The 22,461-nt window shown below is 49.3% G+C and overlaps 1 protein-coding gene across 4 annotated transcripts in view; it reads left to right on the top strand.

Moving 5' to 3' along the window:
- The first annotated feature begins 357 nt into the window (after positions 1-357).
- TNRC18 (trinucleotide repeat containing 18) overlaps positions 358-22,461 on the top strand; it is a 204,223-nt gene continuing 182,119 nt past the window's right edge. For 2 of the 4 annotated variants that reach the window (XM_078665022.1, XM_078665021.1), the window contains exons 1-2: positions 5,216-5,579; positions 11,574-11,886. In XM_078665022.1, the coding sequence (XP_078521148.1) occupies positions 11,685-11,886 (202 nt within the window). In that variant the 5' untranslated portion in view covers positions 5,216-5,579; positions 11,574-11,684. Of the gene's footprint in view, positions 495-5,203; positions 5,580-11,573; positions 11,887-22,461 lie in introns of those variants that run through there. The other 2 variants (XM_078665019.1, XM_078665020.1) reach the window with 2 other exon arrangements.

The raw sequence follows: 22,461 nt of genomic DNA, 5'->3' as shown, positions 1-22,461 counted from the left end.
GCGGGGAGACATTCTTTTCGGCAAAGCTGCACTTTCGTTAACCGCATTTAACATTTCTCTTCAAAAGAAGTCCCCTCGATGTGATATACCGGTATTACGCCGATAAGGTCGCATTTTGCTGGACAAGGCACTAAAACAACGGCATTCCTTCTCCCCCGGGCGCTCGACCCAGTCTCCTCACAAGATGGCCGCCGTGTGGTGTTGTTGCTGCGCCAGGCTGCAGGGAATCAATACAAAGGCGTTGAAGGAACCCGGGGCTGGGACGTGTACCGAGGGCTCAACTCTGCACGAGAAAAACTGGTTTTCATTTTAAATCAGAGAGCGTAAGAGAGCCAATGGTTACGAAAGAAACGGAACCCCCGATAACAGCAGAATAATATTTTTTGTAAAAACGGAAACGTTGCAGGTCTTGATTTTTTTTTTTGCCTGTAATTCCCCACCGGGACCGGAGGCAGCTTCTAAACACCGAGGCGGCCACCTTCTTCAAAATAAAGGTAAATCAAAATGTTTCACAAAATAAAGCTGTATATATAAAACTGCAAACCGGCGACCCATTAGACTGCAGCTGTTTTAACCCAGAAGGAAATTAGAAATAATTAGAGGTTTAATGAAGAAAGGGAGGCGTATGGCATACCGAAGGTGAAACACAACTGATCCGTGGAGAGGACTGCAGCTGTAATAAAATCCGTGCTGCTACCGCTTACGAAAACCCCTTTACAAAAAACGCGGGCGCCATTGGCAAACTAAAGACGAGCAGGCAGAATTTTTATTAGCAACTAAATGATTTATTGTATACGTACCCCACCATCACAATTACAGCTTCGTTCAGCGTCCGGTGTGAAAAAAATCCCATTAAACATTGAACATGCTAGTCATCTTAAAAATAGATTAAGCCGCTCCCATTTTTTTTTCCTTTAGAGTCAACATTTTAGCAGGAGATAGGTGGTTCCGGAGCTTGAAAATCCAACAGGTTTCTTTGTGTGCCGCAGATCTCGGTTGGACACGGGGTGCTGCAAGACAGGATGACAATTTGAAGAAAAAAACAGGAGTCGAAGAGGATGCGTTACTTTTAAATAAATGGATGGACACAAAGTAATCGCATCTAGCGGTGGCAGCCTTTCATTGTGCTTCAATAACAATTCAGCATTCTGTTCAGGCAGCCATAAGCCTCGGAGTTGCATGCATTTGCTCAACATCCACCCCTCCCCTCTCCACCTCCTTTCCCCCTTTCTTCCTGTTGATCCTTTGGCTAATTTCAGATCAATCCGCCCTTGATGAGTCGTCCTGAAGTTGCCATCCTTTCATTTGGGTTGGGGTGATATTCAGATGAGATCTCCTTGGCTGTTGCACACACAGGCATCGTCCTCCTCCCCCTTCTTATTAGTATTTCAGCTCCCTATGTCCCTCCCTCCCCTTCTCTCTCTCTCTCTCGATCTTTCTGCTTTGCAGAAGGAAGGGGCAGTCTTGAAACAGATTCCACAGGGCTTGGCTAAGGGTAACTTGAAACCGTCTTCAAAGGCTCTCTTTTTATTTGAGCAGCAATACAATGGAGGAATATTTTTTTTCCTCCCTACCTGATAAAACACTTCCAGAGGACAGAATATGGTGATTCTGTTATTCATGACTAAGCGGCAGGCCCCTAATGTTGTCAACAACCGACAATTGTACAAGCATGTAGCCCAACAGCAATTAGTAACAGCCAGGGATTGAAATTACTGCAAGTAACCTGTGAAAGAGACCTGAATGAAGAACAATTGCCAGCATCTATATATATATTTTTGCTATTTTTATGCTGCGTACCTCGACCCAAGGGTGTTGGGGCGCATTACATGAGTACCCGTTACTGAGCCCTCATCGTCCAGTGTCACACATGAGTCTCTGTGTTTGGGACTACCCTCCTCCCCACCCCCCAAAGATATTTCCGACCATAAATCTCCATGCAAACCCAGTTAGCTGAAGAAAACACCAAATGGTGCTCGTCTATGTTTAACATATTCAGCCAATCCTGGTTTCTAAGCCAACAACACTTTGCATTTAGATTCTTGAAGGCCCATGCTTGTCATAGGGAAGGTGACACCACAAGTCCCATCATTGCGTTTTGCTGAAAAGCCAGCACGTACTGCCACTGTTGCACAGGACATGGTGCTTCTTGGCAGCAATGAAGACAATAGTCAACATGTTATCAACAAAGACCATACCTACAAGGGATCATTCAGATCATATGTACTACTGCTGTGCCTGGCTTTCCGCAAGCGCCATTATTGTGAAACCAAGTTATAGATCGCATTTACATCTTAAGATGGTCGTCTGAGGGTCAGTGATCCACCTGAATCACAGCACATCTGCCACAGGTGAAGGATTACTGGTAGCACTCTTGCACCATCACGGTCAGCAGTGGGTTTGGCATCTTGACAGGAAAGCAGCGATCTAAGAGACACTGCCAGCGTGGCAACAGCATGCTAACCCTTGAAGCATGCCTAGGCGTCTTGAGGTCATCATATTTTGTGGTCTCCCTTTAAAATCGAGTAGGGGTGAGCAATACATGAAAATATTGAAGGACCGGATCATTTGCTGAATTGTACTAATTTTTGGGAACAGGTATTTTTGGGTGCCTTGTCAGAGTCTTGCAAGCAATGAGTTCAAAACTACAGGCATGTCTGTTCTCATGGATGAAATGTGTTTATATGCTCACTAAGGTGGTGGGGCACGGAAATTTAGGGAGCTTTATCATATGGAATACATGCTGTCCCAGATTGTAATTAGGGAGTGCAGCCTTGGGTAGGAAAGGCAAGATACAGATGGTAGCATAGGGTGTGGTCGGGGGCACCATATAATATGTTTCTTTGGGTGGTGTACGGCAGATTCATCAGAGGGTAGTGAGGAAGGGTGAGGTGAGTTGAGGTACTTCAAAACACGTTTTTCATGTCTTTCCTACGACTCCTTTACCACGGTGCAGCTAATTCTAAGCTTGGGAAGATGAAATGTGGGATGCACAACATTAAATAATAGTTTTCAATAACATAGTCTTCTACCTTAGAGTTCCATATGACAATTAATAACTTGAATTTCGCTCTTGCTATTTGATCTCCCTTGGAATCCCTCAATAGGAAACAAAACAAGGCCCACCGTTTGCAGCACACCTCACTGATGTGACTGATATAACAGTGGCAATGTTCAACCAAGAGCTTCCTACTGGAGGCTAGAACACTGTCTATTCTAGTGCAAGTACATAATGCTAGCATGAAACAGTGATATAGGGTTGTCATAGTGGGTAGCGTAATGCATGCCTATTGCACATAGGAATAAGTCAAATAAACTGGTGTTAAAACAACTGGAAAAGGTACTCCAACTTGAACATGATTGTATGGTTTGAGTTTTACACACAGTCTGGTAAACTTGCTTTTTTGTTAATGTGGTATGAAACTGTCCATATTTAACCTGCTTATTGGAAGTGGAAATTACTCCTTTCGAGAGTTATCTGCTGCACATTTGGGCCACGGTTGTGCTATATAAAATTGCACAATAAATAAATCACTTTATTCGTAGCTGTTCATTTACAATACTATAAGTAATGTATAATTATATATGTAAAGGATTGTTAACATACTGCCATACATTGGAACAGTTGCCTGCCCCTAAGATTTGTCAGTAAGAGGTCATCCCAAAAAATGATGACCTTGAAAAACAGGTCTGGTGGTCGTCGCTGCCAGCGCCCAAGTTCCACCAAGTCCACTATATCTTGAGTTTATGGACAGCAACAGGCTTTCTCAAGGTTAAAACTGTGGAAACAAGATTCAAAACGACATCAACCGAATCATTCAATTCAATGTAATGCTTTATGACATATATAGGCAGAAACCACGATAAAAAACATTTAGAGAAAGAAAGAGTGGGACTACAAAGCTCGGTCCTTGGCAAACTGTGGGTCATTTAGTCAGTTTACGGGTAGGTGGCCTTCTGCCCTGAAAAAAACAGTGTACAAATCTTTCCCACTATAGATGGTCATAATAGATAGCATTTGAACACAAGTGCATAATGTAAAAACAAAAATTGAGACCTCGATTACAGTCAAATGTTGCAATATTTACTTCACCCGTATATCCCTACACTGCAGAGATCAGAATTTCGACTAAATATTACCCAAATAATATTATTGCCCAATGCAGTGGGCAGTACCTTAGGTTGGGCGGGGCATTGGGTGCGGCCATAATCTGAGACTAGGAACGGCTAGAATACATGGACACTTTGAACATTTTATGCGTAAATAGCTTTTGAAATATATTTGAAATAGGACCTGTGGTGTTGATTTGTCTAATAAAGATTTAGTGCTAGCTGTACGGATGGCGTTTGTTAAAAATACTTAGAAATGCTGAAAAACACATGCTATGGAGCACGGACAAAAATTTAGTGCTCAATTTTGCCTTTTGGTGGTTCACCCAAGGACCGCATATGGGGCTCTTGAAAAGTCTTGCACAACAATGGGCTTTTCATCATCCCCTGCACGAGACGGGACTGCAAGATCATTTGCACAGCCCCCTTTAAAATCCGAAATAATGGGCTTACAAGATTCAGTGAAGGGGGCAGCCCTGGACATAATAACACCCAATGCCCCTCCCCCAACTCCCTCTTTGAATGGACACCAGAGGTCCCCCAAAAAACCTTGTTTAACGCGCATGGGAAAAAGGCCGAGCTCCCTAAATCGTATATCACATTGTTGTATTGAAATGCAACTCGAAGGCCATCGCAAGGCTGGCCGCCTGGCCCGGAAACAAAGCCCCAAGTGTTATTGACACACAAAAAAAATAAAAAAAATAAACTACCGTCTGCATTTTGCCAATCTCATTCTCACGAAGAGTCCTAGAAAGAAATTAAAAAAAACTTCCACAACATGTTTTTGTACTATCGTGGAAAAATAAATGTGAGAAAAGAAAGAACTGGATTGCACCTCCAGCCATCTCTCACTTTCTAAGCCAGTGGGCAGACTTGAAACAGCCTAAAAAAATTCTCACCACCGGTTTGGATCATTCAGCCCCAGCCGGGGGGCCTTGACACCGCTGCCGCCCGGGCTCCATAATTGGTTTTATAGGAATGGCGGCGAGCCAAGGTGTTTACACGGGACGTGACCGACAGCGCGCTCGACCAATGAGCTGTTTACTATGGCGCAGGGATTGGCTGGGCCGCCAGGGGGCGGCCTCGGGCGAACAATGCTGGTTTCATTGCTGGAGAGTTTGCTGAGGAAGTTGGAAGGGGTTCGCGCGGGGTGCTTTCTTTCCACCGGGGCTGTATATGGAGGTGCGCGGCGCTCGGAGGCAGCTTGAGTGGGACTGTGTGACCGAGGGGAGCCGGAGCTCAGTGGCGAGCACAGGCAGAGGTCTGCTCCCTGCACACCTCGAGGAGACGGACTTTGCAAGCCCAGGACTCTTGCTGGGGGACGCGTGCGGTGCACCGCCCGGGAGGGGAAGGCGGGCCGGGGCAACCTGGATGTGTTCAGGACAAGGGAAGGCAACCGCCACTGGCTAAAGGATGCCGAGGGAGAGCGCTTCGTAAGGAGTACCTGGTCTCGCCTCTTACGCTAAAAGGTAGGGGCTCATCTTTGCTACTGGGGGTATCTTTTTCTTGGTTTTCAAAGACTACCCCCGTACAAAACACACCACCTCTAGTCCAGCAGTGCTTTCGAGTTATGGAAGTCTGAGGAAAGTTCACCTTTGAACTGCACACCAAATGTGCCTCTGATCGGGGTTCCGTAACCCAATCAAAAATATAACAGTAAAAATAACTCCTGGACCCCGCCCCCTAAATAAAACTACCTTTCCCTCTACCGCTGCTTAAGTAGTGGATTGTAGTTAACAGATATAATGTGGTCGCCCTCTTCCCGGCACAATCTGACTTTACAGTTTGTTCCTACACGCCCCCCTCTCTAGGCAGACATTGCGCCACGAAAAAGCATGTTAAAGAATCGCACCCCTACCGAACGTGTCCCCCAATTCAAGCAAGTGTTTCCACATCAAGGACTTGAAGCACTCAGCCCAAAAATAAAAGAATCGGGCACGAAATAACCCTCCCTTTTTGGGTCGACAGTTTCTCTTGAGGTCCTGGAACCCGAACCGTAAAACCCCCTTTACATCGCCACATCTCATGGAGTTTGTAAGACTTCTAGTCATTCCACAACAATCGGATTCTTGCAAAAGTAGCATTTATCGCTTTTTTGGGGGAAATGGATTGCGCACCCCCACCCCACGTACTCTATCAGAACACCCTTGAGTGGGTAATAACATGTTTGTTGTTGTCTCATGTTTTCCTAGAATTCTACGCTTGATAGAGGGAAAGCACTGCGAGACCTAACCGTGGTAGCAAACGCTGTGCAAGCTCGTAATATACAGCATGGCACCCTGGACTCCTTGGCATAAACGGTAGTTCTGAACTGGAACGACCCTCTTGCAGTCCATTATGCAGGAAATAGAATGTTTAAACTAGGTATTTGATTTTTTTGAGTGAGAGATCTGGGTACCCTTCGGCTTTCACCATGGTGGGAACTCCATTTCATGCTTGAAAGCCTGTGAGCCATTCGGGTACTTCCAACTGCGAGAACCGACATGTTTCAAACCGTTCTGTGGTATCTTTGTGCCCCCCCCCCCCCTTTCCAAAGAACGTCCTCGTCTCCTGCCATCAACGGAGAGTTACAGCCGTTCTCTTGTTTTCCTCAGCGCCCCCACCCCCAAGGCGAGCTGCGCCCATATTCCCTTTCCTGCAGTTTGAAATTTGATTCATTTGCCCTTTCCGTTGGCGTCCAGACATTTTTAAAAATGTAGCTCCTGTGCTGTGTCTCGGGGAGCCTTTGAACCCTGAAGCCTTACAACATGCCAGAACTGGCCCATCGCCTCGCACTGGCGAGACAACAGTACCTTTGTATAGTTACAGGTCCACCCCCCACTTTTCTGTGGACTATATAAATCGTATGACTCCCCCCAGTTAATCTCTTCTTCTATGCTATTCTTTAGCCTCCCATGTTGGTTACATTTTATCACCAACCCCAAACAAGTGTTTACAACACCCCTTTTTAGCCCATGAACTGCGTCCCTTGCACTGAGTCAGATCTGCAGTGCTATTCCGGCGCCTTGTTATGCTTAAGGGGTGTTTGGTGGTGGGGGGCGTGGATGGATGGTTACCCTCTACCCCATCTCCAATACACACTCATTGGAAAACGCACATCTCCTCGTAGGAATCAAACTAGATTGCCCTGATAGACACCCCCCCCCCCCCGCAAAAAAAGCAATTGTGATGCCGTGCCTTCAGTTTGGGAGGATATAGGTAGTTATACATGGCGAATCGTGTATCTATATGTGTATATATATATATATATATATATATATATATATACACACACATTTTGGATACTTAGTGCTGTAGGTAAGAACATCCGCTCTGTGCTTAATTTGTAGCAATGCTTTATATAGTCTGTTTTGACACTCCCCATTTTGCTCTTTTATTAACATTTGTGCTTCTTCCCACTCACTCCTCACCATAAAAACACGGCCAATCTTTTCCGAGCGTAACCAGGGGTTCTGCTTCCTGGGGTGCTCCTATCCCGATCTCCAAGCTTGGTCATATGCCGGAGTTTTACAATTTGCGTTTTCTTTATTTTCTGTTAAGTTCCTCATTACTTACCCCCATCATTAGTGGTCTTCCGAGGACATGGGTGAAGAGCAGCCCTGTACCCCTCTAGTTTTGACTTTAGATGCAGTTCTCATGACCCCACCCCCCACAGAGATATATACAGAATCCTAGGTGGAGGGACATTTTTAACTCTCAGGCAGTGTTCAGTGCTTGTTTGAGCTGGTGCATACCATCCACCCCGAGATAGCGGATAGCACTAACGTCCTTTCTTATCCGAAATGTCCCCCACCCCTTCTTTTGTGCGCTGGCATGGGGGGGAGGGGGAGGGCGTTTAAAAGTGCAATTGTTTTAGAAGCCCCCCACCCCACAGGATAAGTCAATCATGAGTTGCATTACTTTCCCCCTTTAACAACAAACCATGAAATGATTTCAAATGGTAAAGGCAGGGAGGGCACAAGCTGATCCTAATGCAGGCAATGGGCCGTTTCTGCCCCTCCACCGCCGGGCAGAATATTATAAAGACAGGGCTGTGGGAGTTGTTTCTATTTTAGATGCCCTCGCCCCACTGTTGCCCTCCCCAGGATACTCTCACCAGGGTTGGGACAGAATATTTTTTTCCTCTTAAAGAAACTATGCTTAAATAAGCCCACCCCATCTATATTTAAATTCTAAGCACCCAGCGCCCCGCTATTGGCCCGTTCTATTATGTCTCTTGCGATCGCCTTTCAAGTGCGGTTTATTTTTATTTTTTTATCACTTTTCGCGCATTCAATACATAGAGGAGCACTCCCGGCCTCTTGAACGCATTGCAGGCTTTCCTTTCTAAAGCGGGAGCTGGGAGAAATAGGGGGCATTTGAAGTACTTTGCCATACGTTTGTTCTGCAGCTAGACCCCGCGACACCCCCAAACTTGCGACATACAGCGTTTTGAGCAGGGACCGTGGCAACGGGGGCCCGGGAAATGTCCTGCCCCTTCCCCCTGGTCGGGGGCCCAAGAGCCGCTCTCCTTGAGGTGCGAACACCCCATCGATTGTACTCGGCCGTGCATTTTATGTCAAGTCATGGAACCCCTGGCGAAGGGAAGCTCGTGGAATATGCAGCTCAGTACACGGAGAGGTATGCTTCCGGAGAGCACCCTGCCTCCGGCCCGAACCCGTCACCCACGCCCCCCCTTTCCATTTCAATGCACTCCATAGTATGCTCAATAAAACTACCCCCCCCATATACATTTCATTCATCCGCAGTCTCCGCTCCTTGCTTGGGGGGGGTGGGGTGGGGGGGGGTGGAGGTAAGAATACTCAGCTTGCCTACCCCCACGCCACCCTCTAATCTGCAGCTTTTTAGCTGTAGATACCAGCCTTAGATCCAGTGTACGTGTTCGGGCAAATGTCTGCCCCCACCCCGAGAAGACCTCTGTAAGGGGCGGGGGTTGCTTAATTTGTGAAAACAGCGACTGCGCCTTCCCCTTGTATACCCCCTCCACCCCCACAAGAAATAAAACGAGAACGAAAAATGCATCTTTACTCGGCAGAATATACTCTGAAGCCCCCCGCTAGTGGCCACCTCTCTCGTCCACTGCGGAGAGAAGACCTACTTGTGTGCGCTCTCCCCTCTAACACGGGTGTCAGGCGCAGCTCCTCAGCCCCTTGTCCAAGCACAGCGCCCCCAGGCCTGGGGGGTGTTTTCTGCGTGCAGTGAGTGCCCTCAAGCAAACGTCTTTGGTTGAACACCCCCACCTCCCAATTAATTGGACAGAAAACCCACCACACATGCAGCAGCCGGCTCCGTTCGTTTCGTGAGTGGGGGTGGTAGCTGGTGCCCGTTCAGTGGTGTGATGGGGCACAAGCTGCCTGGAGTGGGGGCAGCTCGTATTTCCCAGCTATCCTCATTACTCAGTTTGTCCTGTGACCTATGACCTCTATCCCGAGGGAGGGGCGGTGGTGGTGCTGCTTCGGCCCCCTCTCAGCCTTCCCATATACAGGCGGCGGTGCAAAGGGTCAAAGGCCCCAAGTCCGCCCGCCCGCGGAACTTTAAAAATAAACCCCATTCTGTGCTGACATCAAACGTAATAGTTCACTGAAAGCGTCCTTCGTCTTGGGAGGGGTTGGGGCTGTCGGTGATTTCCCAAAGCTGTTCGAAGGTGAAGGTGTTGTGTCCTCTGGGAGCTGTTACGAGGCTGCCCGCAAGCAGCATTTGGGGGGGGCGCGGCGCACTGGCCCCGGTTCATCTAAGCGTTTAAAAGCGACGACCATCCCCGCAGCTTTATAAATAAGAGATACGACCCTTTTCGAAGACCCCATCCCTTTAAAATAACACTAAAGTGCTTGGAGGCGACGCCGGGTTTTTATTTTGCTGTGCGCTCACCCTTCTTGAGAAAAGCATCCCCTGCCCACTCCAGAAGGGGACAGATGCTGTCTTTTTTTCTTGTGCGGATCACACGATGCTCCCAGTCATCCGGCGTGACACAACCGCCGGTTGTTTATCTGAAAGTGGGGGAGAGGGGTTGGCCTAACGGCTAAGGCGCTCGACCTCGGACCTGGGGATCTGGGTTCGAGTCTCGGTAACGACGCCAAAAAACCCCTGTGATACTGGGCAAATCACTTAATCTCCTAAAATAACTGATTCGGTTCTAGTTCGCGCTATATAAAACTCTGCCAAACAAACAAATTATTGGGGGGGGGGTGTCTTCCCTGAGACCGAGCGATTACCACGTGAAATGCCATGGTGCACCCTGTATTTCCCAAACTCCGCCTTTCATCGTTCTGAAAGAGCTCACTTTTCTACTTCCCATGGAAAGACAATGTATAATTTTCCAGCCTCCCTGAAACTCTTGCTGCTGCCTGGAACTGGAGGGGGGTGACAGGGGGGTCAGAGAGGGCCCTCCCTCCCTGGCCTGCTTTCAATTAAAATCAGGAATTCGGCCTCTTCCCTGCCTCGGCTGAGCCAGGAAAGAGCCGGCAGGGAGGGTACTCAAGCCGGCCTCTGCTTTCAATCATGTGTCTCGCCCCTGCTCTCCCTCCCTTTTGTGACCCCGGCGTGACAAATATGCGTGAACTAATGTTGTGGTGGGGGTGCTGGGAAGAGAGACTTCAGAAGGGGGGGGGTCTCATGTTACCGATAAACACCTATATCCTGTTTCAACCTCTCATTTACTTTTCAAAGAAGAAAAAAAACACATCGTGTGGGTCGATGAGGGATTATAATAATTTTCCTAAAAGTGGGTGTGGTCTGCGTGAAAGCGTGGTAAAATGCGAAGCCCCACTGTTTTCGTACCCCCCCCCCCCCCCCCCCATTGTTGCGATTAAACCATAGAAATGCCGGGCCATGGGCTCTTGCGTTTATATAAAAAAAAAAACGACGTTTTATATTTAGGTTAAGCGTCCATACACGGTAAAAGTGATTTATTTTTATTAGAGCCTCAGGGCGCTTTCTCATTTTTTGAGCCCCTATTCAAGGATTGGTGACATAGGGATAGTTCAGAGCTGTGATACCTCGCCTCAAGACTCCGTGTGAGATTATGCAAAGGGGCACGAGGCACATAAAATAGCATTAAATACATGCACCATTCTGATTCTGTTGCAAGAAATCGATGTTTGATGCCTAAGTTAAGATTCGCTTAAATCGTGGCCTTTCGAACGACTACCCCAGTGTGATTAGTCTTCTTTGGCGCTATATGGAACGTTGAATGAATGCGTTTATTGAAGGTTAATGGGAGAGTGTGGTAAAGCGCTTGAACGTAACCTTTTCGATCCTTAAGAGCTGTTTCTGAAGTTACATAGAAATATTTGTGATGTATTTAGTCTTGTATGCTAACAGTATTGCGTTAAGAATTTCTGCACTTTGTGCTTTTTACTGCTGATGCAAACATTATATAGGGGCAGTCTTGTCTTTTATTGTAAATTCAGGTTTCCAAAACTGTATGTATTACCAATGCGCATTTTGTTAATTTTCGTTTGCAGCCCCAGAACCATAGAGCACGCCCGGGCTGGGCCCGCAGGAAGCCGCGCGCCATGGGGCATTTTAAGGCTGTGTTTTTAAGCCTCGTTTGATCGAAGAGGGCCGGGCACGGGATGATGGATGGCCGAGACTTTGGGCCCCCCCGCTCTGTGCACGCCCCCCCTCCGCTCCTGGCCATGGACAGACATCAAGTGGGGGCCGGCCCCACGGCCGGCAGGATGGCCCCCACCTCCGCCCACATGTCCGGGGGGCTGCCGACACAGATGGCCCCCAGCAAGTACCTCTCGCCCGGGCTCAACCTGCACGGACACCCCGGTAAGTGCTGTCTTGTTTGGGGCGCGCACGATTGTGCGAGCAATATGTTATTTTACTCGAATTATAGGAAAATAGGAATGCATGCTTTTGCCGGTGGTAGAATCATCTTCGTCTATTTTCGTTTTCTGTTAGACAACTTTAAGGTCCAACTCCGCCGTATCTAACCCCTAATAACGTGGGCCCTCGCTTCTTGGCGCTAGTACAGTATGTAGGACAGCGCGTTTTAAGCGACTCTAGGTTTCTGTGGTTTGCGTGGGAGGTTTGTGTTTTTAAATGTTTGAGTGATTGTTTTTTTTTTTTTTGTTTTTTTTTTTTTGAAGGTGAGGTCCAGCTTGGAAGTAGCAACTTTTTTTGCAACGGTCTTTTTTCGAACTGTTTGGACCTGAACGGTTTAAATTCTCATTTTAATGTACTGCGATAAGGACCCCGCCTTCCAACGGGGCTTGGGTATGTCGGGCTGAGAGCTCTGTGTCGTCTGATCCGGAGTCAGATGCACTGGGCTCGGGGCCTGGGCGGGTTATTCTCGGATTTGATAGGTTGCATGTGGGGGGCTGACTGTGCGGTTTAACAGGGACTTTTCCACATAGTGCCCAAGGCCGGAGAGTCAGCGGGACATTAAAATGTTGGGCCTGACTCGCCAAGTTTCTTTTCTTAGAGTATCAGTGACTTGTTACTGCTTTTCTCCTTACTTTCACGGGGCACGGCTGGAGCAAGGAGGGGGGGGGGGGGGGTGCACTCTGAACGACTGTCGATGTAAACTGGCTTATTGTTTTAACCAAATGATTGAAGCATGTCATGAGGCCAGAGCGATTTAACCGACATGTTGATATGTTGCATACATGGACCGGGGGTTTCTCGTAGCACAAAGCGGTGTAACCTGCAGTTGTATACTTTTTCTTTAGCCCGGCGGTTGAACCGCGAGTTTGATAGTACACTAGAGCTGTTATGTGGTGGTGCACATCAAGAGACCGGATTCATTGGGGGTTGGGCCCATATGGAGGGGGGACAGCGGTTTAAAGAAGTTGAATGGTGTAACGCTTATAAGGCAGGGCACACTGGGCATCGCAGTGGTTTACCGATTACAAATGTACATTTCGGGGGATCAGGACGTTTATTTTATGTTATGGGGCTTAGTACTGGCTGGGCGAATTGAATATTAAGGTTTCACCGAGTGCGAATGCCACCACGGCTTGATTTTTAATGCAGCTTTGTTGAAGCGATCTCAGCCTTGTATCCCCGCCGAGCCCTGGGCTGCATTGGGGTGGGGGCGCCCCAGGAGTGTAGGGCATGTAGCCGGCCACATACTGCCCCCTGCAGAATAGGCCCAGTAAGACGCGGCCGACGGCGAGGGCTCAGTGCAAAGGGCAGTTCATCTGCAACCAATGTGTGCTAAAAGGTCAGACTAGTGCCAGCATTTAGTGAACGGAAGCAAACAGAAAAAAACAAGTTTTCTTATACATTCCTTGGGGGAGGGGCAATGTTTTTTTAAAAATTGTATTTAAGAGTCTGCACGACTGTCGCCCAATCTTTCCTGTCGGAAATGGCGAATGTCGTTTTAACTTGAATGTCTCTGTCTGTTTGAATTTAATTGTATATTATTGCTTCATAGCGACCGTAAGCGGACAGCGCGCGTCATAAACATTGGGCCATAACAACCTTTTTGTATCTTTTAGGAGGAAACCAGAAGGCTTCGATTTATCGCCTATTTTGTAGCGCTATTTAGGGCCATAAACTGCTTCGTAGCGCTTCCTTGTCGTGCCCTTGGTATGGTTGTACTTTGTGCTGTGCTCTGAGGCCGCAGGGCTGTAGACCTGAAGTAATGAATGTTTATCTTATCTGGGCGGTTCACAGCTGGGGTAGCAACTGGGAGTATAGCGCCTCTATAAACACGGGAGCCCCATCAGGGTGCGGGGATTTTGGGCAGAGCCCAGGTCTGTGGGACCTGGAATACCAAGAGTGAATTCGGAATTTTCATTGTAGTCTATTCTGGGAGTTGTAGTGGTAGCTGACAACCTTTGAAATGGGGGGGGGGCTATAACTTTGGTTGTGAAGGCAGTGCCTGGGAGTGGACATGGCGTCATCGGGTGTAACCCTCTGCCACCCTTGTATCTTTGCACATGTATCTGATGTATACTTATTTATTTAGGCATCCGTTATAGCCACAACCTCTTCTACCTTTATCTGTTGGTTGTTAGAATGGATATATGACTGTCAATGTGTAACCTACCTCGATGTATTTGTGATGTAATGTGCGGAGATGGTTTAAGCCATTCCTATGCAATAGAACTCAACGAGTCCAAGGTACTAAGCAATCTCAACCCCTTGTCCTCATGCAATCGGGGTCTCGCAAAGCCCACCTTATCTACTGATATGGACCAAGTTATGAACTAGGCCTCTCCCACCTTTTATTACTAACGGCACATATGTTTGTAAAAGGTTTATTTAGGCACCCCTTATAGCCACTGCGCCTTTTACCTTACATCTGTTTGTTTTTAGAATCTGATATTGCACTGTTAATATGTAACCTACCTCGATGTTAAGCGCTCTGATACCCACGGGTCTTGTTCGCGCTATACAAAACTCTATAATAAATAAAATAAAAAATCTTCTTGTTTTTTTATGCCACCCGTATGTTCTTGTGGGTGTGTTTTTTTTTTTATGTTCAAATTTAGTGTAACGTGGAATTTTTGCACCTGCTGCTTCGCTCCCACTTATGCGATTGAAGGAACTGTGTAGTACTGCTGGCCTTAGGAAGGTGAGAGCTGGCTGCTGCTGATGGCGCTCTCATTTCACCAGATGTGAGATTCTGATCAAATTATTTGACTGACAGGTGCTTTGAATTGCCAATGAGAAAACACACGTGTAGGCGCTAGCTAGTACCCTCCCTTTGATTATCGCCCCTTTCAATTCCCCTAAGGACCTCAGAGAAGTGTCTGATCTTTACACCTCCTGTGTCAATGCTCTAGTTACTATAAAATGTTCGCCATAAAGCGCCCCACAGCTGTTTGCAGTTAGGTGTGCCATACCCAAAGTTCTAAAAACTCCCACAATTCAGTACAGTTATGCTACCACCCTTGTTGGAGCCCCCTGTTCCCCAGACGTTGTCGGGAGGGGGGGGGGGGGAAAGACACTGTACTCTGGTTCCCTCTGCCTGGGGGTAGGACACTGTGCTGGAATACGAATGAGCAACATCGAACAGGGCAACAGCCCCACCTCACCTCCCCTTAAGGTACAGCCCCCCGGCCGGTGAGTGCAAGCAGACCGTTCTGGGACCGCAGAAGGTCGGGTCTGTTTATTTTCCATTCCACCTATTTGAGCCGTCACTTCTGAGATTGTGTTTTAGTCGCCCCACCACCCCCTCTGCCTTCCTGCTCGGGAGGGGTGTTTTACAGATGTCAGTCACACTGATTTTGCCGGAGGAAGGGCAGATCTCATATTTTCTTGATGAACCTTCTTGTGGAATCGCTGTTTTTGCTGCTAGTGCCACTGCCAGGGCCTCGTAGCGATGTGCGTGCAGGGGCTCACACAGCCAGCCATGATGGGGACGCTCTCCTGGGTGTGAACGAGGACACAGAAGGCACCGTGACTTGGGCTCTGACCGCGGCCTTGAACGAGGTTCATTGGTTTTCCAGGCGCCAGCCCTGCCAGTTTTCCAGGTGTCGGAACAAAGTGTAAAATACAAAAGCAATAAAGACGGCGGCTGGGCAAACACATGTTGTTAGTTCTTTGGCAGCCTGTTCGCCGGGTATCCGTCCGCTCCCGGTGTGAACTGGGCGGGCTCTGGGCCTGTGGGAGGGGGAGGGGGACCCTCGACAGTGCGAAGTTCACTCCTGCCAGGGCTGTGGGTGGGGCAGAGCTCAGCGCCGGACTGTGTATTGTTTCGCCCTAGTCTCGTGCCAGGGTGCTCTGCAGTTTTTTTTAGCTCTTATGCCAGGGCAGGTACCCTCTCTTCCACAAGCTACACGAGCCTGGCGAGGGAACCCCCAAGGCCTGTGCTTCCAGCTGAGGGCAGCGGGAGACGCCCGAGCATGGTGAGGGTACCTCCAATGCTTGTGCCTTCCTCCTGCCCTCCGGGCCTGGCGAGGATACCTCCAGGGCTTGTGCCTCCCTCCTGCCCTCCGAGCATGGCCAGGATACCTCCAAGGCGTGTGCTTCTCTCCTGCCCTCCGAGCATGGTGAGGGTACCTCCAAGGCCTGTGCTTCCAGCTGAGGGCAACGGGCGGTGCCCGAGCATGGCGTGGTTACCTCCAAGGCTTGTGCCTCCCTCCTGCCCTCCGAGCCTGGCGTGGTTACCTCCAAGGCTTGTGCCGCCCTCCTGCCCTCCGAGCCTGGCGAGGGTACCTCCAAGGCTTGTGCTTCCCTCCTGCCCTCCGAGCCTGGCGAGGGTACCTCCAAGGCTTGTGCCTCCCTCCTGCCCTCCGAGCCTGGCGAGGGTACCTCCAAGGCTTGTGCCTCCCTCCTGCCCTCCGAGCCTGACGAGGGTACCTCCAAGGCTTGTGCCTCCCTCCTGCCCTCCGAGCCTGGCGAGGGTACCTCCAAGGCTTGTGCTTCCCTCCTGCCCTTGCGAGGATACCTCCAAGGCTTGTGCCTCCCTCCGGCCCTGAGGAGGGTGCCTCCAAGGCTTGTGCCTCCCTCCTTGCCCTCTGAGCCTGGTGAGGATACCCGTCGTGGCACTGACGCCGAAACGGTGTTTGAAGTGTACGGAGCTGCATTGCAGGGCATAGAGGGCGCATCCTTGTACCCCTTCACTTCTACGCCCCTCTCTAGTCCCTGATGTTGTTTCCCCTCGGGTTAGTTAACCAGGCCCTCAGCCCTGCACCCCTGACTTAGAGGAGCTCCGTTCCTTAGCGTCAGACCGAGCACGAACTCCACGTCTTGTCAGGTTTGAGGGAGCCCATCCGCCAGTCCACGTGACGATGCAGTATAGTGCTCAATGCTCCGATAGCCTCGGGTTCCAAGACCCATCCCATGTACGGAGTGTGCAAGGGTATAAGTTGCGGTGTTGGGGAGATGCACTAGTGTGAAAAGTGAGGCTTGACGCAGGCAGCGATAAAGGCTTTTAATGTCTATTTATAGCATATGACTGACTAGAGGGGCACTCGCTGGAATGGGGATCATGGCTCCATGATTCGAGCCTGCGATGTGTAGGTGAGGCTCTGTGCCAGGTGCTTTAGCCAGCTGAGCTGTCGCAGTACCAGGCGCAGTTCTCCCCTAGTGATGTGCATGCTGTTCAGTTCACATGTTGGTCCGGCCTCAGTCTTCAGTGGGGCTGTACAGGACAGTCTTCCTTACTGCGCTGAGTCTGCCCCTGTGGAGCCATGCCGATGTGGCTTCAGATTGGGAGTGTTGGGTGTGTGGTTTTGTAGTGGTCCCCCTAGCACATTAGTTGTAGGTCTGCCTTTTTACTTTAGTTTCCAAGGTGTTTGGTGCAGGTGTTTGGTGCAGTGGTCCTGGGCTGTACCCTGTTTTGGATATATACGGTTCGCTTGTAATCTCTTTGGATTTGGGTAATCTTTGGTTACTCTGCTCTGAGCACACCTAGCTTTTGATAATCAAGCTCACCACACAAATCATGGTGCTTGTAATAAGTGTGCCAATAAACATACCTCCACTCTTTTATTACGGCACAATTGCTCAAATTACACGTAATTGCTGTGTTATTACACTACTAACGAACACGCGGGAGCCCTTCTCACTGCCCGGGTGAACTCCTCTGGACCTGCTCCGGATGTCCCAGTTTACAACTACTGCACATGAACACAAATGCTCGGCATAAACCATATCTGCAGATCCGCAGAGTAACAAGCTGTCTGTTGTTGGGGGCGCAGCATAAACCATGTCTAAAGATTCACTGAAATTAACATACTGCCTGTTACCATAGCTGTTGATCCACAGAGTAATATGCCGTCTGTTTCCATATCATAAACCATAGCTGCATCTCCACAGAGTAACTAACAATCTGTTTCGATATTGTAAACCATACCTGTACATCCAGTTACATGTCTGTTTCGATATCATAAACCATAGCTGCAGATCCAAGTTGCATGCTGTTTCGATATCTTAAAGCATAGCTGCCGATCGACAGAGTATTATGCTGTCTGTTTCCATAGCATAAACCATGCGTGGTTACAACGAAAACCTTTACCACGCATACGTTTACTACGAGGTACGTAGTAAAGGCATGTGTGGTAAAGGGTACAATTAAAAAATGGGGGGTGAGGGGGGTTCCTCCCCCTAAAAAAAAACCACTAACCTTAATTAGAGAAGTGCAGGGAATCGGCATCGTAGAGGAAGGAAACGGCCGTTTTTTTTAATTACATAACACGTCACCACGGAAAAACCGTGGAGAAGGTTATGCGTGAAAATAGTATTCCGTTGTAACGCATGCGTGGTAAAGGCATGCGTTACAACGGAGTTCGTTGTAATAACATATAACCCGGGGAAACGGCCACTACAACGCGGCCGTTTCAACGAAAAGCTTAACCACGCATGCATTACAACGCATGCGTGGTTACAACGAAAACCTTTACCACGCATACGTTTACTACGAGGTACGTAGTAAAGGCATGTGTGGTAAAGGGTACAATTAAAAAATGGGGGGTGAGGGGGGTTCCCCCCCCTAAAAAAAACCCACTAACCTTAATTAGAGAAGTGCAGGGAATCGGCATCGTAGAGGAAGGAAACGGCCGTTTTTTTTAATTACATAACACGTCACCACGGAAAAACCGTGGAGAAGGTTATGCGTGAAAATAGTATTCCGTTGTAACGCATGCGTGGTAAAGGCATGCGTTACAACGGAGTTCGTTGTAATAACATATAACCGTTTCGGTATCATAAACCATAGCTGCAGATCCACAGTTAGTGTGTTTCGGTATCATAAACCATCGCTCCAGATACACGGAGTAACATGCTGTCTGTTTCCATTGCATAAACCATAGCTGCTAGATCCACCGGTATGAACCCGCTATTACCCCTCCTGGGGCTTGATGTAGGCTCTTTCCAGGGCTCCTTAATCTGCCCCTGAAGGAGCCTGGTGTATGTGCTCCGACTGGGACTCGTTCGTGTTCTCTGTGCTCCTTGTCCGATGTTCGCTGCTATTGAGTTGTCCTCGGTGGCTCCTTCGGTGTTCCTTTGTACCTTCTCTTGCCACAAACGTGTGCAGGTGGGAGTCCGGCATGCAAGCCGGTGTCAGTGGGTGGTTTGCCGCATGTGAGCGGGCGGCGCCCGGTCCTTTGACTGCTCTGCTGCTGACACTTCTCACATTTGCTTCCATTGTTTTATGGCCTCCTGGGCATCACTTGTGCCCCTTCTGACCCCTCACATCAGCCCCCTGCGTGCCTGGTAACCACGAGCTACGCCTGGGGTGGGATGCTGGCGTGGGGTGCCCACACTTCCACGGGGTACATGAGGTGTTGTAATGTACCAAATGACGCGAACAGGAAACTTAACTATTTTCGGTAGAGAAAATGGTTTAAAAACTGAAGCCTTGAACTGGGGTGAAAGAGGAGTGCTTGCCTGTCCTCAGAGGGTCTGTACGGTTGTAATTGGGCTGCCCACTCTGTGATTGGTGACGCGAGCTGGGGTCTGAGCCTTTGGTACGTACTGGGTGACCCCAGCGCCTCCAGCAGCAACCGAGGCGAGGGGCAGTTATATTCCTGGTTTGTGAACACTGGTCCCGGCCCTCACTCCGTACCACCGTGCATGACGCGACCCCTTCTCCACCAGCCCCAGGCGGTGCGGGTGGGTCCATGCTCGAGCAGAGAAGCTGCGCTATTTATTGCATTGGTGTTGTGCATCCCTTTCCCAGTGATCAATACAAATGGATGCATACATGGAGCCCGTCTCCTCTGCCTCCGAGGGCGCATGTGTGCAAAGATGAATCCGTGTGCTCCGTCTGTGCATTGCTCCGTCTAACAATTTTGATATATTTTTTTTCACATTCTGGAAGTTCTCCTTGCTGCTCGAACTCTATATCACGTTTGGGCTGGTGCGAAAATTATTCAGGCCCTAAAGTACATGTTTTAAACTGTTCGAGGCGCACTCTCCATTGCTCTACGGTAGCAATGCCAGGCATTTAACTACAATACAAAAATATCTCCAACAGTGGTTTATGTACATGATTGTATTTAAGGCTTGCTTTCCACTCTCTGGAAACACGTGCACGTGCCTTACTCGGGGAGCTCGTGACGCAGCGCCGCCTGCGTAAATTTCGCAGACTTCGAAGACCCCCGACCCTTTTATTTCTCGCACCTTAGGACCCAGCGCGCAGGGTTAATTTTCAAACTGACAACGCGGCCTTTTTCGCCACAGTGTTACCGGTCTCCATCTGCTGCCTGGAAGGGCAGAGCCGTGCATGTGTTTGCTTTGTTGTGAGCGGGCACGGTGCCAGGAGGAGTCCTGTGTGGACTGCAGCCAGCGGGGCTTTCCAGGGCAGCTGCCGCCGCGCACACCAGCCAGGGCAGTGTCTGTGCTGTGTGGGGCGGGGCGACCCAGGGCAGAACTCCGATCGGCCCTCAGTCCTCTTCCTATCTGCCTGGACATTAAGATAGCATGGTGGGTTGAGTGCCGGTGGTAGGAAACCAGCTCTGGAGGTGGGAATAGGCTGTGCTGCAGAGCCACACTAATGGCGAATTGTAGCTGATGTGGGATATTCAGGCCTGGTGGGTTCAGTGTCAGCGGTGGAATGTTTCATCTTTCTTTGAGTTTGGCTGTGGTTATTTTGGGTGTTATGTGTAACATTCGTTCTCTGCTTACACTGTGGAGCAGTGAGGTAAAATGCACAACCACTAAATTCAGCACAATTAGCGTCTTTTAATTATGGAGCAGGGCTTTTTTATTTCATTGTGCCCACCACGCGTTATGGATTGCCATTCTACCACGTGTACAACACTGCAGCGCTTTAGGCTTCTGGGCGCCCTGTCTAGAATGTCGCTGGATACTTCCCTATTCGCCTCCCTTATCTGATTGTTCACCAAGGCACTGGAGAAAATGGCTGGCTGCCAAAAACGGATTAGCACGATTCCTGCACACATGGTGTCGGCACACTGCCTCCGGCTCCTTGTGCACCAAGACCCGTCACGCCCGGTTCACGCACCCTTTCACAACAGCATTAAGTCATTTCTGAGAATCTTGGGTGTACAAGTCAACGCCTTGACAGCACGCCCTGTTTCCTCACAGTGACCCGGTATTCCAGAGAAGACAAAACTCGGTACCATTTCATTAGGTAATAACAAAAGCCCTTAGACACGCCAGAAGAGCTGTGTGATGCAGTGTATGAAAACAGTACTTTGGAGTGTGTACGTGCCTGTAGGCTTTACCCTGCCAAGCTAATGACAGGTTGGAAACGACAGCCTGCTTGCAGGGCCTGTGCGTACAGTTTGCCCTGGGTTCAGAACGTTTCCACGAGGCCCTGCGTGGATTCGGTGCTCTGCCACTCGTTTCCAGGAGTGTGAACCCGGGTGAATCCGAATGGAGAAGCTTAGGGAGGCAGTTACTTGCTTACATGGCTCAGATCTGTTTCTTAGGGCTATCAAATTCTGCAGAGGGGGGACACAGCCAGAAAAAGATATCCGCCCAGGGTCACGGCAGGCTGCCCAAGGGCGGTGCTGCTGGGACTTGCCTTCTCTTGGTCACCCAGGCTACTCTTAAAGTGCTTGAAACAGCACGGCCCCTCGCTTCAGTTCGACCCAATGACCCCATCCAGCCTGGTGTCATTGTTAGTGGAAACGGGGTATTTTGCATGATCCTCGGGGGGGGGGGGGGGGGGGAGACTCCAGGCGCTACAAACACCACAGTACCCCTTTGATTTCCGGTATGGCCCACTGCCCAGCGGCCCCTGAGGAGCAAACAGACACTCGGGACCTCTCCTGCGTGCCACTCTAACAGTCACTGAATGACACGTGTTATATTCAGTGATTAATAGAAGCCTGTTATCGACTTGCCGAGGATGAAAGGCTGAGTTGGAACTTCGAACCAGTTACCTCCAAGTAGGGGGTTTAGTATGCTGGGCTTGAAATTACTACCGCATTGCTCGGGAGTGTAGCAGTTCGCATTGATTCTGCTTAGGGAAGGGGGCCTTATTTGGGGTTAAAATCTAACAAACCACACACGGAGGCGTCCGACATAGTTGTCCCATAAAGTGTATATGAAAATATCAGACCCTCGTGATTTTACACTGCTTGCGTAATTGGCGCGTGCCCTGACCTTAAACTCCTACGCAGCTCTCGGCGGGTGGTCACCCAGGCAGAATCCGAGCTCTCTTCTTTATACCGGGGACAGACCACACCTCGTGCCGTTTCCAGAGTATGCACCCGCTCTCGGTGGTCGGCAGGGGCCTCTTCGTTTCAGCTGGCCCAATCCAAGTGCCATGAATAGGCCGATGAGGCGCTAGCTAACATGAACGAACCAGTGGTTGGCGCGCGGTGAGCCCCAAAACATGCACAAGAGCAGAGTCAGCCTATAGCTGACTATGTTGATTGGGCCTGGTCCATGTCTCTGCCTGTTCTGCTTCCCTCTGATTTGCCAGTGTAAAGTGGTTTTAGTCCTCCATTCTCATGCGGCGGGCGATGGTTTTTA

This window comes from Lissotriton helveticus, chromosome 10 (assembly GCF_964261635.1).
Source record: "Lissotriton helveticus chromosome 10, aLisHel1.1, whole genome shotgun sequence".
In the NCBI taxonomy this organism is placed as follows: Eukaryota; Metazoa; Chordata; class Amphibia; order Caudata; family Salamandridae; genus Lissotriton; species Lissotriton helveticus.
This window is presented reverse-complemented; position numbering and strand designations above follow the sequence as displayed.